This window comes from Haliotis asinina, chromosome 15 (genome assembly GCF_037392515.1).
Source record: "Haliotis asinina isolate JCU_RB_2024 chromosome 15, JCU_Hal_asi_v2, whole genome shotgun sequence".
Classification (NCBI taxonomy): domain Eukaryota; kingdom Metazoa; phylum Mollusca; class Gastropoda; order Lepetellida; family Haliotidae; genus Haliotis; species Haliotis asinina.
The window spans coordinates 6,952,151-6,974,513 of record NC_090294.1 but is presented as its reverse complement, the minus strand read 5'-3'; the positions used below and the strand labels follow the sequence as shown (position 1 = coordinate 6,974,513).

Sequence of the window (22,363 nt, the reverse complement as noted above, 5' to 3'; positions counted from 1 at the left end):
GGCACCACTTTTGGGTCTGCCACACATATCTGCCAAGTTTTACCAAGAGATATTAAGAAGGCTTTGAGTTCTGCTCCGGAAACGAAACACACCTCTCACTTTTGAGAGTAAGTCAAAAACGTTTCCACGGAAACTGAGAAAATGATAAATCACCAAAACCTGGAAATAGCAAAAGGCACCACTTTAGGTTCCAACTGATATATCTACCAAGTATTGCAGAAACATATTGAATGGTTTTTGAGTTCTGCTCTGGAAACGAAGCCCATCAATCCATTTTGAGACCAAGTCTGAAACATTTCCATGGAAACCGAGAAAATAATATATCTCAAAAACCTGTACGTAACAAAAAAAAAAAAACACTTCAGGTTCTGACTGATATATCTACCAAGTTTTGAAGAAAATATAGAATGGTTTTTGAGTTCTGCTCCGGAAACGAAGCCTACACCAGCATAAGACTAACACCAAAATGTTCCATGGAAAAACAAAGATAATATAAACGCCAAAAATCTGTAAATAGCAAAAGTCACAACCATAGGCTGAGATTACTATATCTCTCAAGTTTGGTCTAAAAATACTGAAAAATTTCTGAACTATGCTCCAGAAACAAAATGATTACGGACAGATGGACGGACGAGGCGTCGACTATATCCCCCTTCCTTACATGCCGGGGAGATAAAAAGGGTCACTTTCAGCCAATTTGATTTGACTTCAGTGTCTGCCCTTGACAACCTGGTGTCATGAGAGGGAGTCATGGACATGTTTGTGGGAGTCAGATATGCAGGTTTTCTGCGTCATGGCAAACACTGTGGCAGGCTATGGAACACTAGCACTAGAGTAAATCTCACTCTTCACAATGAGGGACTTCAACAGGGATTCTGTACAATGACATGTATAGTATACTGATCACGCGATGACTGTGCAGTGTGACACTGTCACAACAAACTGTAACGAGACAAGGGTTTATGAATGTCAACTGCAAATTCTGGAAATACTTGTATTCCTTCAGCTAGTGAAGGATTAATAATATTCTCAGTGGACATCAGTAAACTCTCACCTTCTCAAACAATGTTGTTTAAAAATTACACAGCAAGAATTTGTTTTGTGACAACTTACCGTCCTGGCCAAAGCGAATCCTTCGGAATAGCGTCTGGGATCTTCATCTGCAAGGCCAAGGGCTTTGTCTCTGTTCAGTCGTGAGATGATTCCACGGACGAATGGATCATCTTCCTCCTCAGAATCATCATCATCTTCATCATCACCATGGAAGTACGGGATGGGAGGCGCTGAAGGGGATCGGCCGGTGTGTTTGGCCACTGCACCAAAGGCACGCGGACTAAGTTTCCCAGCTGCGAGATCTACAGCCTCAACCTTCTCACTCTTATAGAAATTTAACTGAGCAAATGGAGCAGACACTGGTCGTGGGGCTGTAAACCCATTCCTGCCCAGGAAACAGTCCCTCGAGTCTTGTGACTCTGTATCACTACTCAGATTCTGTTCACTGGCATGTCTCTGTCTGGCTTGGAGTAATTTATGCATGCTCATACGCAATGTCTCTGCACTATTTTGTCTCTCAAGGTCATCAGATGACCTTGCTTTCCAGATTGAGATCGGATCAGGCATTGCACGTGGGTTAAGTTTACTACCCTGCCAACACTCTTCACTGCTTGTCGAAGTGTTCATTCCACGCCGAACCTCCATGGCAGACTGAGGTCGTGAGAAATTGTGTCTGGGAGTGGGCATGGAGTTCACATCAGGAGATAGATGCTGAAGGGCACGGTTCGAGCTGGATTGTGTTGGGTTGCCAGAAGCGTCTGCTACTTCCTGATTCTGAGCACTTTCTACTGGCATGTCCACAACAAACACTCGTTCATTCACTTTGTCCTCGCGCCCAAAACCCAGACCACTGTCACTATTGCTGCTGTTGCTGCTACTGCGCTGGACGGCCCGGACTGGGTCAGCAAGAGCTTGAGACTGGACTATATCATTTTCATACACACCACGAGGACGGTCCTTGTATAGATTGGCTACAGATAATATTATAGGAGTTGCAGAACGAGGGAACTCCAGACATCGTTGAGTTTCAGTATCTACAGTACATTGTATATTGAACGCTTTGGCTTTTTGAACATGGCTGTTATGAGATCTTAGTTCTGGGTCCACCATAAAGATATGACATGAGCTGGCACTTGGTGCATCATCCCGCTGCACGCTCATCTCACTCATATCATCGCCTGGGGCATGCAGCGTCACAATTCCAAAGAACCGTTTATCATCTGGACAGACACCACTGAATGCTAGTCTGTCAACTGGGTAATGGGCAATACTGGCTCCCATTGCGTTAGTCAACTTAACACCTTCAGAGTCTACATCCATAAGAACAAGAGTGTGAATCTTCTGTTCGATGCGAAGTCTTCGCACTGCATTTCTTAGAGATTGAATCCTCTGATGGGGTCTACTTGAGTTGCTTGGCATCTCGATTGAACCAATGTATCCCACAATAGCCTTGATGTCACCAGCAGGGTGCTGCATATCAAAGCTATCGTCATCCTCAGGATATCCTGGACTTGCAGGTTGAGCAGGAGCAGCCTCTGCTCCCTCTGCCTGCTGTTCCCGTGGCAACTGTCCCTGGTCAGACATTCCTGAGCTGGACAGGCCATGAGAGGAGACAATGCCAGATGTTGGAAACATGCCCTGGAACCCTGAGATATTCTGGGAATGAAGTTCTTGAAACTGGACAGATCCAGTAGAGGTAATGGTAGCATTCTCCATGCCATTTAAACTTGACTTTGATGTCTGTGGGCAAGAAGTTAAAGATGATTTTGAGCCTCGCTGAGGTGGTGGCGGCTTTGAGCTTTTATGTAAGCTTGCACGGGAGCCATGCCCATATTGTATATTTGATCTTGAGTCTTGTTGAAGATTTGATTTTGAGTCCCTCAGTTGCTTCAAGCTTGCTCTAGACTCTTGCCTATGGGAGTTTTTGTCAGCAGACACATACTGATGAAAGGCAGATTGGTCAGAGGAATAAATTCTTTCATGAGATATCCCATCAGTGAGGGAAGAGTTCTGTGAGGTCTCAGACTCACCACCTATCACCTGTCTATGTCTTGGTTTTAAGTTATCTCCCCTTATGTCTGCCCCTCTGTGGGGTCTGCCATTAAGATCAGAATTGGAATGTTTATCCCGTGCATTTCTTTCACCACCCTGACGAGGACGTATACGATTTGGGTATCTTGACTTTGTTCGTGGCGGGTAATCATCATCAGAGGAGTCGGAGCTGTTGTAGTTCTCCGCCACCTGCAGTTCAAGAGTTCCAGTAGACAAGCCGACCATCCGCACCACATCATCGTGGCTGTAGCGGGACACATTCTCAGAGTTCACGGACACTAGATAGTCCCCTGGTTTCAGTCCGGCCTGTTCTGCTGGGCTGCCAGACACAATACAGCTAAGGACACAGGGGTGTTGTCCAGAGATTGTGAAGCCATAACCTGATCTGCCCCTGGTTACTGCCACTGTCTTTACACCATGGATCGGTCGTTTCTTTCTTCTGCGAGGCTGATGCATTCCGGACAATCCTACAACAGACACACAATGCATTAAATCATTAATTGTCCATTACAATCTCAAAACGATTCACGGCTTGAGCATATTGTGGAACTAATCTGAATTCGATGGCAAGAAAAATATATACAGTTGAGAAGTTCACCTTAGAATACATTATTTCTCAGATGCGTATCTACTTTTTCCAATTACATGAGAAGTGATGATTGAAGCATTTGCTATTTTATAGGTTCACATCATAATTTCACTACTGGTGCATCACCATACCATCAAATCAATGCATATCTAACATTCTGTCCAGATTCTGCTGTCTTCATGATTCAACCTAAAATGACTTATCATCTCTATAAATGAGATTCGAATCCCAACATCTAATCATTCAAGGTTTTGAATTGCAACCTTTTGCCGCAGTTGAAGATACATAAATACTCAAGCTATCCAAAAGAAAAACAAAACGCATCTTTACGTTTATCTTTTGATCTGCATGACGAATGACTAATGTGGGAACTTAGCAATTTAGCATGACAACCCTACTCAACTGCTTCACTCAATCACTTCGTTATACTTAGTCTCAACAGATTCTACTGTCAGTGTATGTTTCCTCAGGTGTAGGGACAATCACGCTATCATCACAGGAAAACGGAGCCCTTTGTAGATTGCTATGTTATGTTCCTAACCCCAGTGATTCATTTCAATGGCTATCTGTCAGATTTCACACCAATGAAACATCTATTGAAATCCCAAATCATGACACATCATACAATTTGTAATAACGAGACAAACGTGAAAATGACACAGCTCCATTTAGTTCAGTACTTGGCACTGATCAAATGATATGGTAATTCCTGACAGACACATAAATGAAATGTTTCTGTAAAGTTAGATCTGACTGATTGTCACCTTTGCAACAATAGTTCTCTAACACGACAAGGTAGGAGATAATTCCTGATCATTGTACCTTGTAGATTGATATTTAAAGACCAAATGACATGTCATATCCAGGTCATGTAAAAATACAAGCTTGGGATTGGAAAATATATTTGAGAAAATTGCACGTTTAACTATCCCTACCACTTCTGCCAAATTTCCAAATTCAAAATTCATTCAACTCTCGTTGCAATAGTGTACCATCAAATCACCTTTCTTTCAATCAAACCCTACATAGCTAGGTGGGCAGGTGTGTGAAATACACACTGAATTCAAACTCCAAATCATCATCATCAACTTAGACACAACAGAAACAACACACCAGAGATTCAATAGTGATGAATAGAGAAAAAGTATGCAGGGACCAAGCTTTCACTTTGACAAGCATCATATAAGCATATGAACATCAATACAGTACCGTATATACATTCTGCCAAAAAATGCACATAGTACTGTAACATTATGCATTGCAAAATCCATATAAATTGGAAAAGAGCCCAAGGTAAACCAGATTCCTGGGGTAACGTAGATTTGCTTTATTTGGGGCTTGGCAGTAGGGAAAATAATGTGGTTCAGAAACTGTGAGACAGAGAAGGTCAAATTGTATGGAGTCTGAAAGGAATGGAATTTGGGAACTTTGCCCACTGGACCTCTACCCACAACAATTCAACAGGGGAGAACTTTGCCCAAAATGATATTTTTTGCCGATCACAAAGACACTTTTTCTGTGTGAGATAAATCAAGGTTTTTGTTTAGTACACTTTCAAAGAAATCTATCACTAATTGCACTTCACAAAAGCCTCGTCTGCTTTGTTTCTCTTTCTAATTGCAATTAATAGCCACACTTCTCAGGACATGTTTGTTCTAAGAGAGATCAAACATTAATAGCACTCCTCTACTGCTGAGATTGAGACCTTTGCATTTCTATGGGTTGGCTGTCAATAACATAATGCATACTTTTATTCAGAATGCGTTGTATTATTATGGTGGGCAAAATTCTTCCCTAGCAAAAATTGTGAATGGCAGAATTCCTATGGGCAAATTGGCAAAATTCCTGAACACTGAAGGAATGGTATTCAGTGTTAATAGAACTGCACAAGTGTATATACATATTTATAACGAAAATGAAATGATGAATTACAAGCCAGTTTCATAAGCATTGTCACTTGAAGGGGGTGACAAAAATAACACTTGAACATTGCTAAAGCCATGACGCCTCAACAATGGTTTTCGTCACTGTTCTTACAGTTACATGACTGAACTTGACGATTAATGAATGAAAATGTATTACTGAACTGATTATTTCTAATCATTTTGTATAACACTGAAAGGTTCCAGATTTACTGTTTCAGCTACCATACAAAGGAAAGTTACCTCTTTATGGATTTTAGTGAATATACATAACTGCATTGTTGAACATGTTGCACGCATTCACCTCAACAGGGCAAGAGCATTATTCACATTCAGAATTCACATTAAAAAAACAACTGATTGAATACATATCACAGTAGTTTTGTGGCTTTGAACGCCTTCAGGTATGCGACCCGACGGGATTGTTTGAGCACACAAATCATGTACAGCCATGTCTGATATCTTCCGATCCTCTTCTGATTAACACTACAGTCAACTTTATGCTCTTTCTCCAGATTTCAACATGCCAGGATACCTCTGAGAAATTCACGATGAAATAATATCACACAAGCATCTAAGCAATTCCTAATTCCGATCACTAGTACCGATTAGAGATGAGTATGCTATTTTCTTTCAAATGAAAACATGAAACGGAAAGTGACGTACAAACAAACGGTGTTGATTTCACAGACAGGTAGATGTGGCTTCGCGTACCTGTCGCCCATATAAACAATTTCTTACCGATCTAATTTCAGAATTGTAATTCCTCGGTGGTTCTTGGCATATAAACCATATGTCAGGCTGTTACATCGGGTAGATGTTTCATATTGGTGATACAAATATTGGAGGACCCCTCGAGGTATTATTTGTTTTCAGCGGTTCAAGATGGACGACCGTTTGATGTCAGTGATGGTACGGAAAATCTGATTGGCTCATTTCCTGTGACGTCATAACGCACCAAATTCAGATACCAGGTGCCCGTTGCCTTTCAAATGGAAAATGCAGATATGCATGTACGGTTTGATTATAAATAGACATTATTACTTATTTAAGATAATTCATGCACGTTTGATTTTAAAGTATATACACTGACGTCTGACAAAACCACCAGCTGTTGTATGCCATTTTCCGTGCTCAGAAACCGAAAGAACGATATATCAACAGCATGTTGGCCTTAGCTGCATGGAATAGTAAGATTAATACAACCGAACGTCGAGAAAACGCGTTTTATTATTATAATTATGATATCGATACCTGGTACATTCAACGATAAACTTGCATTGAATGACTAAATGCGATAAAATACGAACAAAACACCGAATGCTTAATGAACAATGACAACAAAATGGTGTTTTTTTTATATAGCAAACTTGACACAACTAAAACTTCCAAAACTGATGCCGACATGTATACTTGTAATTTCCTGTTTTACCGTATCCTGATTTAGATTACTGAAACAGAAATGTGGCTTCATTGTTAACAAAATATTTCTTACAGTGTCAGTGTACCAAACAGAAATCTTTCCATCGCTAGAGATAATACTTTGTCATATACAGATTCTCCATAGTTATTTTACGTATGCTTTCTGGGATAGAGAGTTACGTCCCTTTGACCCTGTCTCGCATTTATTTCTGTACACACTACATGAAGGAAGGCACCATTGATTCGTTTTCCGTATTCCACATTTAGGCGTTATACACAAACTGCATGCCAAGGCGTATATAAGATGGCAGCGTGAACAGAACTATGGCAAGACAATACTTTATTGTCCATATAGTGAACATTTTCATTGCACTGTTCAGGTCTCAGTCACATTAAAATAAACATAAAAACACATCTATACACACAACAACAATTCCTTGATCGTAATCAAATCAGTTGTTTTGTCTTGCTGGTAGATACAACATAATGGTCATGTGTGTTATGAATTTAGACTGTCAACTACTCTATGCAAAGGTAAATACTGGTTTAAAAAAAATACACATTGATATATTTTGATCTTTATCTGGAAATTAGAGTTTGGAAAATAATCGATACACTGGAGTCTCGTAACGTGTTAGGTACTCATCGGGATATATCGCAAGCGTGAATGTAGATCGCTTAGCCACCTGTTACATGTATGGATATGAAATGAAGTCTTTGAAAGGGTCATGGCAAGATGAGGTAACAGTGCAAGACTAACGAAAATATTCAAATTTGAAACTTACTGATAAGACGAACTTGATTCATCAAAACACCCATCTACTAGTAAATTATATTGTGACACTGATATAACGAACCCTCTTTACAAGCATGACCAACATGCCCTATTCCTATAACGAACCTGTGTGAACGGTGTTTCAGTGTTTTCTTTTCTTACGGATATATCGTACACATATCCACGGTATCTGGATGTTCGACACAACCTAGTTTCCTGACAAGATACATATCTAACTACAGATATACAACCACCGTATAAGCACTCGTGGTTCTGTATTACTGTAAGACAACATGGCTAACATGAGACAGTGCAGTGACGCGTCTGGGTAATCCCGACTGATGTCGACATGTTGTACAGTCCGACATGCATCTGTTGACTCGAACTGTGCTCGCCAGGGTTACCAAGGAAACGCGAGGACTAAACAAACACAGCAGCAAACATCAAAACAGAAGTTTGGAGATACCTTGTCTTTTTCTTTATCTGCATCCTTCCAAAACATTCCCTGGACAAACTGTTCACGATAGGGCGTAGAAAATAGCTGCAGTCAATATTGACCTGCTTGGAATGGAGATAGGGTCAGTTGTCTCCAAACAGTGGAGCGGGCTAATCAGACAGGACAACACTTATTGGCGGATCAAGACAATGTTTGACATATTTGGGGTGAAAATTTGGAGATGGCGACATTTTCCAAAACAATTGCACCAACAATACACTGTACATAGAAGATAGTTTAGGAATGCTTGCTCGCGCATTTGTCCTTTGCTGGCTTTACGTACATCGATTAACGACCCACTGTTTAAAATATCTCTCCTCTTGGGGTTTGCTTCACTAGTTTCAACGTTATGACAGTGCATGTGTCTGACGATGACGAGATGTCACTGTACAAACACTAGCTTCTTCATCTGCTTAAAACATATACCTAGACACATAAGTATTTGTATAAGCACACACACACACACACACACACACACACACACACACACACACATCCGCACACACACACAAACGTATTTACATCTCCCTTTTAGAAACACTAAAGAAATATACGAGCCCCCCTAACTAACACCACCGCCCTCCGCCCCTTTAATGGTTATGGTATAAAACATCGAAAACTAAACCAAACTAAAACTTGAGATTTAACAAATGCATAAAAGGAAGAAAACCAAAACAAATGTGGCATTATAAATTATGAGAATCGTTGGGCAGAACATTACAACAAACATTTTTACCTACTGGTTACAACGTATAATCATATAACTGACGTGTCACTGCTTCGGTCGCACTTCAGGGGACACGAATCTTTGTCATTTAGGCTATTGACCTGTGACCTATAACCCTCACTCGTGTCTGTTATGACCCCTGGTCGTATTAGCAGGAAAAGCTTTCTCCTGACTGATTGCCTAGTGATTACGCCAAGAGCTAATTACTATTAATTGAGAAACGTCAAGCGGAAACTGTGAAACGATAACAGCGACACCAATAGCCTGCAGTGCTTACTTCAATCATCAATTGTAATTTAAAAGCTTTAGATCTCTGATAGCTGAAATTAAAAATGTATTTTCCAAAACATCAAAGGGCGAATCAAAGATTAATGTAATGCTAATTACAGTAATTATTCATCGAGAGTTTAGTTAGCCTAATAGGAAGAAGAATGTGGTCAGAACCCGCCATAAACATTATGCAAACATTTTGTTCGTCATCTATTATAGATTTGAAGTAAAATCCTCTCTCCACGCTAGCACGTTGCGACTAATCAATAGCTATCTATGGCCTATGAAGAGTGCCTTTCTGTTTAAAAGGACTTGCGGGTAATTTCCTTTTTCGCCTCAGTTGAAAATCCATGAACAATTTATTATTAACAATAGCAATGGAATTTTTTTCAAAACCATATAATTAATTCACAAAACTTCCATGTGAGTCTTTGAGTGTTTACTTTAATATCTCCCAGTAATTACTTTCGAGAAAATGCCTATTAAATTGGTTGCGATGATGTAATTTACAAGTGTGCCTAGGTTTTACGAGTGTTAAATACATCTGCTTTTGTTGGATGTAAACATGGACTATAGGCCGACCATGACAGTTCTATATCAAGAGGAAAGTGGAGTATGGATGTACAATAGATGAGGATACAGCAATCTGAGAAGAACACTTCATTTTCATCCGAGCTGGTGATTACAGGACCACGCGCGGTGTGTGTGTGTGTGTGTGTGTGTGTGTGTGTGTGTGTGTGTGTGTGTGTGTGTGTGTGTGTGTGTGTGTGTGTGTGTGTGTGTGTTGACACCTGCACCCCCACCCATGGCACAGGTGCAGATGTCAACCCCTCACTTCCCCCTTCCATCTGATACAGGTACAGGTGTCAACCCTCCGCTTCCCCCCCCCCCCCCCCCCCCCCACTCCGTCCCCTTCTACTCGCCTATGATGCAGGTGCAGGTATCAGGTATCAACCCTCCGCTCCCCCTCCCCTTGGATCCGTCTATGATGCAGGTGCAAGTGCTAACCCTCCACTCCCCCACCCCCTTAGATCCACCTATGATACAGGTGCAGGTGTCAACCCTCTACTCAGGGGGATGCCTATGATGCATGTGTAGGTATCAACCCCCCTACTTTCCCCTTCCCCTTGGATCCGCCTATGATACAGGTGCAAGTGTCAATCCTCCGCTCCCCTTCCCCTTGGATCCACCTACGATATAACTTTTTCATTCCATACAGGCGACAGAGATTCAAATGTCGTTTTTAAGTGGTACATGCAAAGTAGTGCGATATCAAGCTAGCTTCCAGCAATTTAACACCCATTTCCATGCCGTCTGAACTCAGAGTGCACGATACACACCTCTTAGTGAAGATGTAAATATTCCACAATAGAATCCTCTGTCTCCACGATGTCCCTGTGATAAGACTATGTGCCGTATTAGAACGTGGACGGGTAGAAAATAAACGTGAAGCTACACATAGTATGATAACTCGTGGTTTGAGTCCCTCGGTGGCTGAACTGGTCAAAGCATTGACTTCTGTGTTGGCTTTAGGTGCCTAATCTCAACCCAAAAGGATACAAGAGGTTTATTCTGTATAGTGTTTAATCCCGTATATATCCAGCGGTTGGAATGAACGTTCAATGACTACATCTACTGACTGATCAGATTACACAGGAAGTGTCTCAGGTTACATGGCATTGGTAACGGCACAAACCATGCAGCCATCGAGGACATGCTGGGGAGTATATCCCTAAAACACACCGGACTGTGCCATGTCCACGCTTTATCTAGAACATACACTTGAGTCACAGCTAAAATGGAGTGATTTTAGGTGTACGCCTCTTTTAGCAATATTCCAGCAATATCACGTAGGGTGATACTAGAAATAGTCTTCACACATAGTACCCATGTTGAGAATCGAACCCAGGTCTTGGGCGTGACGAGCGGTTTCACAACTGGGCTAAATTGCACATAAAATGGAAAACGGACATTAATTGTGGTATATCAGTGTATCTACAGTCAAGTGTACCTGTTTGTGTCGATGGGCACTGGGGATTATCGACCCGCGGCCACTGCCTCCCAACCATCACCACATGTTTACTGGATGTGTGACCCGTGAAGGTCCCGGGGTAGAATAGGCCTTCAGCAACCCATGCTTGCCACGAAAGGCGACTATGCTTGTCGTAAGAGGCGACTAACGGGATCGGATGGTCAGGCTCGCTGATTTGGTTGACACATGTCATCGGTTCCCAATTGTGCAGATCGATGCTCATGTTGTTGATCACTGGATTGCCTGGTCCAGACTCGATTATTTACAGACCGCTGCCATATAGCTGGAATATTGCTGAGTGCGGAGTAAAACTAAACTCACTCACTCACTACTGGATGTGTTTACCCGTGACTGAGACCATCGACCAGGACAACGTTTCAGCGAGACCACGTCCTTACTGAGTTCTCGACGACGGACTACAAACACAATCGTCACCTTAATTGCAGATTTATTTGTTTTCACTCTTTATCCTACTGCTTTCGAACCTTTCTCATGTATTGTGGATGCAATTTCGACACGTAGTATTTTTTAGCACTTTGACAAGACGTTAAGAAGTGACACAAACATATTAGTTCAGCTGGTAAGTGTGTGATTTTATTCTAATCCTTTGCCAAGTAGACGGAGGTCAAGGAACTACTTGCTAATGTCACACAAAACCTATACAGTATTCAGCAGCGAGTGTCAGACCAAACATACCAAAACCATTTTCATAAGGGTGACGGAATGCTGCTTCATGTTTGAAAACGGTATAAGAATCCATACCGAAACGTCGCTATTGTGAAAATAAAGAAGTTGATCATCCATAAAATTTGTTCCGTCATCTTCAGCTCTTTCTAAAATGCCTCTAACACAGTTTATTTTCATAAGGGGATTGCAGGGGAATGACTTCACACGAACAGTGAGTGTTTCATTACAACCGATGGGAAAGAGGGCCGGTCATTTTGAAACCATCGTAACGTTTACTTAGCTTCAGTGTTTGAGAGAGCTGAGTGTAACACCAATAAGAATTTTTATTTTTATCAGTCATGTTACGATATGCCACATATGGTTGGTCTATCCCACCCATTGCTCTGGTAATGATGCTAGGAACAGATTGTGAAAGACAAAATATATCTACTTTCACAAACGAAAAACAAAGATATCGCCTCCATAGGAATAATCATTGCTTCGTGAGCCCTGGATACACTGGTGTTGTAAAATGCAGTGTGACGAGCTTGTCAAGACTAATTGGATCTGTTTGTCTGGTCGGTAAAACATTCCCACATTCACGAAGGTTCTCACTCAATCCACAGACTACCACCGACAGATTGAACTATTTAATGCATATATGGTGTAGTATAATAACAGTATGGGACAAAGAATGCCACCTAGAAGGAGATAATCAGAACAGGAGTCAGTTTGAAACTTGCATAAATTTAACCATTTGACTCACCAACCGTTTCCTATTTGATTGGTTTGTTTGTTGTTTACCTCCACAATAAGCAACATTCTAACCATATGATGACGGTCGGTAAGTAATCACGTCCGGACCACACAATCCAGTTATCAACAGAATAAGTAACGCTCTAAGCAAGTGTAATATAATGATATATAGTTGAAAAATAACCGAGTAAGGCGTTAAAAAACATTCAAACCAAAAGGAAAACAAATAAATACAAACAGACCAAAATATAAAAAAAAAAAACCCAAACAAACAAATAAACAACAAATTGTTGCACAGCCTCGGCGTTGATGAAAATCGAAAGCAACAACTATTTCAGTGCAGAAATTCTGCGTGTATACTAGCAAAGGAAGTGATAACTACAGGTCATTCCAGTGGCTTGGATACATTGTGAGATATACGTATCAGGATCTATTAAACACGCAATATGATCCAACCTTTATAATCAGCCGATCAGACAAATCACACGGGTCACACTTACAGCAGTAGCCGTGACCATTGTAAGTCACCTCGTTAAATTCATCATGCATCATGTTGCGTGCTCACACTGATCAGCCCCCAACTCTTTCCTAGTTCACTGTGAATCTGTACAGTTACATTAGCTGTTTTATATATTTACATCTGAAGCTGCGCTGACGTTTAACTGTTCACTATACAGATGAAGCCGCGGTAACATTTCGCAGTTCTATGTCATGAAGTTACTTTGGCAGTTTGTTAACATTCTGTAGCTTAGTTGACTCAAAGGTGTGCTTACTTTTCTGACAGCAATATTGACCATTGTTTTTATTTATATGATTATATAATTAAATTTTTATTGTGTTCATTAAAATTCTGGCAGTCTGATTGGTTAACTGGGAACATTTCTTTTGAGTTCATTTCCCAATGAATCTGAAAAAATAAGCCACGCCCACCGAACCGGACTACTTTCGGACCTGAGGAATGTCGGGGAATACCTTTACACAGCGAGGGAATTCCCTTGCACTCGGGTACCATAATGAGCTTTGGGTAAACATTGAAGTGATACATTGTGATTAACATAAACAAACAACTCAAAATTATCCGTGAACGTTAATAACTTCGCAACGCCTCGACAAGAGCACGCGCACGTTGGAACATCAGTTCATGGCATCGCAATCCCAGTCACATCACACCCTCTTTCTACTTGCAAATACTACAATCTCAGTTCCACTAACTTCAAATCATCGGGCTACGCGGATTCATACAGTTAGCACATTGGTTTTTAGTTTCATACTTCAATGCAACGAAAGAAATACACAGTCAATCCTGAAGTGGTTACGTGGTTACTAGCCTTTCGATTTCATTATACATCTACGTTGACCGTCAGTGATTGTATAGCATCATATGTCTGACCGTTCTAAATGGTTTTGTAGCTAAGTTGAATGTTAGCCGTGTTGTATAATTATCTATTTACAGTGGCTGACCCGTTACTTGTATGAATCCATAGCTGTGTTGACTGTAAAGCATGTATATAAGTTGACAGTTGGCTGTTCTTTGTGATGGTGTAAGTACGTTCAATATTATCTCAGTATCGAGCGCTTTACCAACACACCAGACCTGCTATACATTCACTGATATCTGGTTCATGTGCTTCCTTTGTTACAGGATAACCATCCACTCCACCAAGGTTACACATGAACATTCATATCGGAAGATAATACACGCAGTAAGGTTGGGTATACACTTGTTATAACTTGTCTGCGAAAAGGAACAGAGCATGTTAGTGATTCTGGTCTCAAGCACATGATATTAGGCTGTTTAGGTGGTCAGACTCACTGACCTGGCTGTTAACCTCACGGGTGCGATCATTGCTCATGATACCAGTCACTGGTTTATCTGGGGCGAGAGTACACTATTTACATGCTCGTGCCATATATGTACTGTATTGCTCACTGTCCGGTTAACCAAACAAATAAACTGCAACGCACAAGATGGTAGACCTTTTAAACACAAATATCCGTCACGTAGGCTCCTGTGGTCGGTAGCGTAAGAATGAATATCGTTGTTCATGATATCAGTCACCGGTTTGTCAGCACCAATAATGCATTTACAATCCACCATCATATACATACAATGTAGCTAAGTGTAGCGTTAAGTAAACAAACGGCAAAGTTCAAGGTAAACGTTCCTAACATTAACAACGGCCATGTCTACTCCCGCGGCGGCACACAGATCCTCCTGATAACGTAGCGAGGGAACAAACGAGGGGATCCGCCTCCCAGACCTGTTACATATATCACATTGGTTATATTGGCCTCAATAACCACCCTGTATAAAAGAGCACTAAATACCACTTTATGCTAAACAAGCTTTATCCACATGGACAAGATGTGTATCAAATCTCCATTGATGCTAGCGATCTGACTACCCCAGGTGGGTAAAGTCGTATATTCATAAACATTTCGGGGTACTGGTTTTATGTTATAGGAAATAGGTCGTGAGATACTTATTTGTTAAGGTATTCTCAAAGTGAAAGTCACTCGGTGTAAACGATGAATCACTCCTTTGTGTGGAAGCAGCCTGGGTTTGTACCGTGCCGTATTAGGGAAGACTGAAGTCCATATGGGTATAAGCTCAACTGGGCACCAACAATTGGAGGTAAAATGATCACGCGCACTGCTTGCTGTCCGCACATCTGTAAAGCACACCTCTATCTGTTTTGTCGAAATGTCTTAAACTATATGCATACCTATTAGAAGGGGCATACTCTTGAATTTGGCCATGTTGAGATAAAACTAGAACCCAAATATCCCACCTCTTTCGTAGAGCCCACTTGAGTTGAGTTAGGTTTCGACATAGTATATCTATCTTAGCATATTCCCCCCTCCCTTTCCCCTTCTGTCTCTCTCTCAATCCATAGTTACCCCTTATAGTTTGTCTCTGTCATCCTTTCTAGTTACGCACCACTGTGCCATTCAGCGGTGTCAGGATCCAGCGCTCGTGAGTTTGAATCCCTGACTCCTACTAGTCTATTCTAATGTAAGACATGCACGTGAGGTCATCAGTCTTGAAACCTTTGACAACCGAATCACTACTTGCAAGTTGTATAAATCCCAACCTAAGATCTGTGTTTAAGGTGAAATGTTCTTTGATCAGCACTTGAGCCAAGTTTCAGATTTCATTGTTCACAATGACAAACATCACCCATCTTTACACAATAACATACTTCTATTGAAACACTTTGGATAAACTTCAACCTGTCCCACTTTCCAGTACAATGTATTCACCCTACCAAACATCGCCAACCTTCGTAGAGTAACAGACCTCTTTGGATAATCACAAGTGCATCGCATGAAATACATCTTGACCCAAACTCCGCACAGCCTTGCCTGACTGCTTCGGGTATGAATACTACTGTATGTCTGGTGTCCCGTTCACCATGCTTTATTGTTAATCAAGTTTAGCATGTTTTCAAGCTAACGTACATGAACCAATTCCCACTTATGTGTCAAAGTGTATTATAAATATCCTTTAGTCTAATAGTCAGCAACTATCTATCATAGCCTCCAGCATTCAACAAACAGAACTCTGATCCTGAAACGTGCCGGGGTCTATAGCTCTCACCCGCCGCCAATAACGTTCTGTGTGCTGGGCTACACGGGGCAACGTGTACTGTTGTACGCCTCTTAATAAGTAGTGTCGACCATGTTTGTCACTTGAGCTAACACAACAAAACGTTGGAGTCAGTCCACATTACCTCGTGGTCAGCAACAACTAACCCGTGTCCGGCACAGCATGAGACCACGTGCCCACACTTTACGCGCACCTGCTAACTTTACGTCTTTAATCCGACAAGGGGCGTCGAGAACAAGTTAAGAAGTGCTAAACTGCTCCATGTTAATCACTAGGCTATTTGTCTGATCCTGTCCTTGGTAATAGAGTGGCGGTCATTTATTGTACACACGGGGTAATATACGACCTGATGTAGCATGACCGTGATGTATGACGCCAATCTCACCATAGATTACTTTTATACATACATTTCACAAACTTCGCCAACATTCCGTGTTAATCCTCATTCAATCCCGGGGCTTATCGTGCTAATACAATAGTCGTGTTTAACCAGCTATATCGGCTTGGCGTTTACACATAACCTGGGTTTGGTCTGTATTTTGACCAATGTTCAAAGTGACTTCATCATCTGATCAGCCGCATTTCAATGACGTGTTCCGCAAACATCCCCACTGCGACCCGACATCGGTTAATGTCTAGTCTGAATCTCAATACCCTTGTCACACCTGCTACCTTTCTGGCAAACACATGCTATGTACGTAATACCTGTAATCTCCAGGTACATTGTCAATAAACTAACCCCGAAAAAGAGTTTTCTCTGTCCAAACATGAAACTTTCACCAACTTCTAGAATGCCCATTAAAAAGGTATTTTCCATGCAAATGTTTCATATTGTCAGATGGGTGCGACATCTTTATGTGATCCAAAACATACACGATTATTCTAAGTGATTTTATCATTGCAATTTGTAATTGGTTAAAACAATGAGTTTATAAATAAATGATGCGTCCATTTCACGTGTAACCGAGATAAGGTGAGTGAGAGTGAGTTGAAAAACACCCCAGTTACTCATGTTACAACGAGGTCACTGTGACCTGTAACTCGGTCTGTATCTGGATCGTCTTCATCATCATGGACACCATCTGAACTCAACACACTGATTGTGCTCTGTACCTGAAGCTAACATAGTGGTCACATGGAATCATCTTTCCGCAAGCGTCCATTTTGTTTTCTTTGGTAAGTGTGCATCTTACACTTGGAACACAAACGTTCTAAGGGAAACTTGAAACAATGTTCGTATGTTTTAACCAGGAAGCAATGGTTCGACAGACATGTTGGATCTCCTGATATTTATATGTTGTGGAAACAATGACTTGTCCAGGGAGATACTGGATCTTGCCCGAGTTCCACGCCGTCAGTAACAGTGTCGGACTCTCTTAGAGGTCTCTGATTCAAGGATGAATCAAGGACGTCTGGGTGTTTACTGAAAAGGCAGCAGCAGCCAATAGTTGCAACAAAAGTATGTTCCTTTGGAGTAAACACCCAAACACCTTGGAGGAAACCATTTATTGACAAACCTGCCTCGATTGTGTTGTTTATTGTGCTATTTCAGACACAATGAAACAGGTAAAGCGACCATAATTTAAATTCTCGCTCAACTTGCTTCCAAAATAAACATTTCCATTCGTGAAATATAATCATTATCGTCTGATAATGATGCTATATATTCCCAGCAGTGGTGAAACACGTTTTCAACAAACACGTCCTCAGGGTGGCAATTATTCCAGATATATCACTGTCCCATTAGGGATGATTCATAGCACCTCAGGCAGACCTTCTGGCCCGTACAGCACGTGAAAAGACAATTTGTGACCACTGACCACTTTATCCGTGACACTTTTGAAGGCCAATCTGTGACCACTGAGTACATGATCCATGACACGAGGGTAAAAAAATCTGTGACCATTGATAGTGACAGATGCGGGAAGGCAATGCATACTATACCCATCAAAGGTTTAGACTCACTTTAAGCACTCACTCTATGTTATATATTATATACACACGAATATATATTAATGGCTACGTGGAAGATGAATTTCTCCACCTTTCTCTTAGGGGAGCCAACTGCCAACTTGCGCAGATGAATTGCACGAGGATCATGCATCAACTGGAAAGCACGTGTAAATATCGTGCATGTGAACACTTGCGTTTTGGTGTAAGATTATGTTGAGAATTCGCCACCTGTGACTGAGTTTCATCATTTATTTTAAGTCATGACGATAAGCCTTTAAATATCACGAATTTGTTTTACGAAACACCAGTTCATGTGTAAAGTGTACCTTTTAAACAATATGGAATATTTTGCAAAATTTAGTTTAGAACAGTTGCCCGAAGTAAATGGCTACATTTATGAAAGTGAGTCTAAAAGTTTGAGTAGACCACTGTCCTTGTGATCCTTATCACAAGGGCAGATAATATAAAACCACTGGACGGACGAGGGGAAGCAATCAGTGACCACTGATTTCTTCTCTCCACACTGGGATAATAACACCTAGTGATTGTTTTCGTACTTATTCATTGACCTTAACTTTCATTACATGTATGAATGCGTTTAAATACCGTGACCCGAGGGCATATCCAGGTGTTGCGTTACCTCTCCCTTGATTACAGGTATCCACGCACAGGTGTGATACATTTAGTGTGACAAGAAGCAGGATGCAAAAAGCGGAAATGCTGCCGTGCATCTTATATTAGAACTGTTTCTTGAACACGTTGTGTGAAGGAAATATGTGGTTTGAAAAGAAATATCGGCTGGCGTTTCCTTGATGTGTGCTTGAATTACTTTGCATATATGAAAGGAGACACTTTCGAACCCAGTGCCACCATGGTATTTACTTACTCTATTCAAAATGACCAACTGGCGACTCCACGCGTCTCGTGCGCTAGGTACAACATCAGTGAGTATGTAATTAAGTATTATTCGAAATCTGTACATTTATATGGATTGGATGAACACCCTTGGTACAGACTGAGTTCATTTTAATTTGGAGTTTCAGGTTTGATCACAGGAGTTCCAGTGGTTAGATTCACCACTGTCACGTACAAACTACAGCTCTGCACTAAGCTACCACGCCACACAACCTTTGGTCTGTCAGACCCATATTATTCTAAAATGTGTAACTGGGGTCCATATAATGTCGTATTTACAAAAATGAAAAACCTGTAGGACAGGCGATACTTCTGACTTCCGTCCCACATAAAACAGCCCCGTCGTCCTGTACACGCTGAAAGCATGTTTTCTGTGATTACAAGGTGTCGAGTTCTCGAGGCGAAGTCGCTGCTGCTCCAATATAAATCAGCTTTATGACTTTGGTAAACAAATAGTATAAGAACTTCAACCCTCTTCATCTTGCATAGACACATCCGCCACAAACCATTGTACTTGGAGATCTTATTTATCAACTTCATGACTTTGTTTGACTAACAGCATGAGAACTGCATCTTGCACAGACAGACCCGTCACAGCACAAAGTACAATGAGATCTGATTCCTTGTTTTCATTTCTATTGTTTCTGTGTCCCTCGCAGACTGTCCCCTGCATATCAACAGTTTCGTCAATAACAGAACGTTGGTCTTAAGTTTCAGAGCCAATTTTCTCCCAAGTCCCCCAACAAACAGTTTATTTGAATTTTACAGAGAAGAATATTGACACGGTGTTCTCATATTCCCCGTTCTCATGAAAACAATGTATACTTTGACATAAGCTCTGACCGTCCGACATAGCGAAATGACGAAGACAGATCAAGTTCCCCGGATCTGCAAACAGCGCCATTAAAACCAACGAACTTTCATTTACTCAAGCAACAGCGCTCGAAAATATAAACACTCCAGCATGTGACATCGGACCCTTAAATCCATCTCCTTTAATCCCCCCAACTGTCAAGTTATCTACAGACGATAACAGTCGCGATATGAACCTCTTAACCCCCGTCCCTCAGCAAATACCCCGTCATATCAGTGTGCATGTTGACGCTGGGGGTCAATACTCTTCACTCCGTATAGAAAGAACCCTAAGCCCATTTCTGTGAAACGTAGCAGTGTTTATAATTTCAGTGATTTGTCACTGCACATTAATGCTCTGATAGAAGTGGACCCGAAATAAGCTATGGATCGTTAAACATTTATAGTCCAATGTACCTATAGAATACAGGCATAAACGTTATATATAACATTTTTATATACCATTAAGTATTGTATTCTTTAATTGCACTGATACAAGGCAAGTTAACTTGATTGCTTTACAACATTTAAGGTTCCAGGTGAGGACATGCCGTGTGTGTGTGTGTGTGTGTGCGTGTGTGCGTGCGTGCGTGCGTGTGTGAGCGTCTGTGAGTGGACTGACCGGGCAATGTCCAGACCAGCAACTGCTGAAAAGAGAGTGTGTATCTGTGTGCGTGCGTGCTTGTGTATGTGTGTATGTGTGTCTGTATATATCTGTTTATGATACTCTGGATACAGACTTATCTCTAATGCTTGTTCCTAACCCTTCAGTAATCTCACGTGTATTGAACAATCATTGAGTGTATCTATGTGTTCAGCCCATATCAAGGTCTTCTACAGATCTCTGCCTATCTCACCTTCTCTACCGGAGTCCTTACCTTTACCGATCTCCTCAACATCGTCTTGGGGTGAGTCACCTTTGACCTCGGGAGGTGGAGGGAGTGCTTCTGCATCCATCTGCACTTTGGCCCCGGATAATTGAAGTCTGCGTTGAAGCGTCGTCTGCCCGGGACCCCCTTGAGTGTCCCCCTCCACTGCCTCCCTACGGGTAGAGCGCTTGGGTACATAGCGGTATCGTAACATTTAAAAATTCCCACGCTTGTCATTCAGACACCGATTCAACAAGCCTTTCAGGTTGAGATCAGTATCGGGTATTTCTCTGTACTTTGCTGGGAATTATCTTAACGGGTTTGTTAGATTCTGAACAACTCTGTTTTCCACACTTAACTACATGAGCACAGCACAGGATATCCACACATCTCCACGGGTTGTCTCCAACACGGAACACTTACATGCGTATCTCTGCTGGCATACTTGTAGATGAAACAAGTCAAAGTGCGTGAGTAGTTGAACTTCCGACAAGAAAACTATTACAGTATCCTACCCGTTGTTTAACTCCATAACCGTAAAATACGATGCAAACAAATTCACCAGAATATACTCTTTAAACATCCCAGTGAAAACCACTGAAACACGGGTTTTGAAAACCCTCGTTCTCAAGACGCAGATATGATACTCTCGATTGGGCGGTTCCTAATCCAGTTTCCACCAAGACCCTCCTCACGGGTGGCGTTCAAAGATTCCCGTCGTGTATGTCAACCATGCATGGAATCAACACGTCGTCACAGGGGAGATACATACCTCCTCCCTGTCGATCAAAGTCGCCTGCAGCTACTACTACATGATCAGCAGGGGGGTGGGTAGGTACACGGGCACAGATGATGTCCACGGCTCAGTTACTTCCACTCAGCGTTTGACATCACTGAAAGACCTCATCAAACTAGATGCTCCGTACTGATGACAGGGTTTAATCCAGTGAGACATAGAGACACAGACTCAGAAATGACTCCCTCACAATGCCCCCGGTGTAGGACGAAACATCCACAGCACGTCTATTGTCCTAGATTGCCAACTCGGGTGTGACAGGTTCCACAAGAATAGTTTCAGCACACGATATGTTTACTTCTTAATCTACTCCATGAAATAATTGAGATAAACCCTTGATATAATATATTCCGAGTCGTCAAGAAAAGCATTGGTCGAATGCATGCATCTGAAGGGGGTATATCAGTCATGTGATTACATAGGAAGCTAATCCATTATATGATAAAGTACTCTATGAAACATATCTGTCTCCGTTCTGTTTTCCTTTGGTGACGAGTAGCCCCAGGTCATATTGATCTAACTTTAAGCGTGCGGTATGATTATACTTAATCCACTTGATGCTTGATACAAAATGGAAAACGTTGTGTGCAGGATTAATTATGTATCCT

At 41.5% G+C, this 22,363-nt stretch overlaps 1 protein-coding gene across 3 annotated transcripts in view; it reads right to left on the bottom strand.

Annotated features, from left to right (window-relative positions):
- Positions 1–21,258, bottom strand: part of LOC137264842 (regulator of G-protein signaling 12-like) — a 55,757-nt gene extending 34,499 nt beyond the window's left edge. The window contains exons 1-2 of one of the 3 annotated variants that reach the window (XM_067800186.1): positions 20,969–21,258; positions 1,114–3,572 (exon numbers count right to left, since the gene is read on the bottom strand). In XM_067800186.1, the coding sequence (XP_067656287.1) occupies positions 1,114–3,572; positions 20,969–21,173 (2,664 nt within the window). In that variant the 5' untranslated portion in view covers positions 21,174–21,258. Of the gene's footprint in view, positions 1–1,113; positions 3,573–6,357; positions 6,525–20,968 lie in introns of those variants that run through there. The other 2 variants (XM_067800184.1, XM_067800185.1) reach the window with 2 other exon arrangements.
- Positions 21,259–22,363: the final 1,105 nt, after the last annotated feature.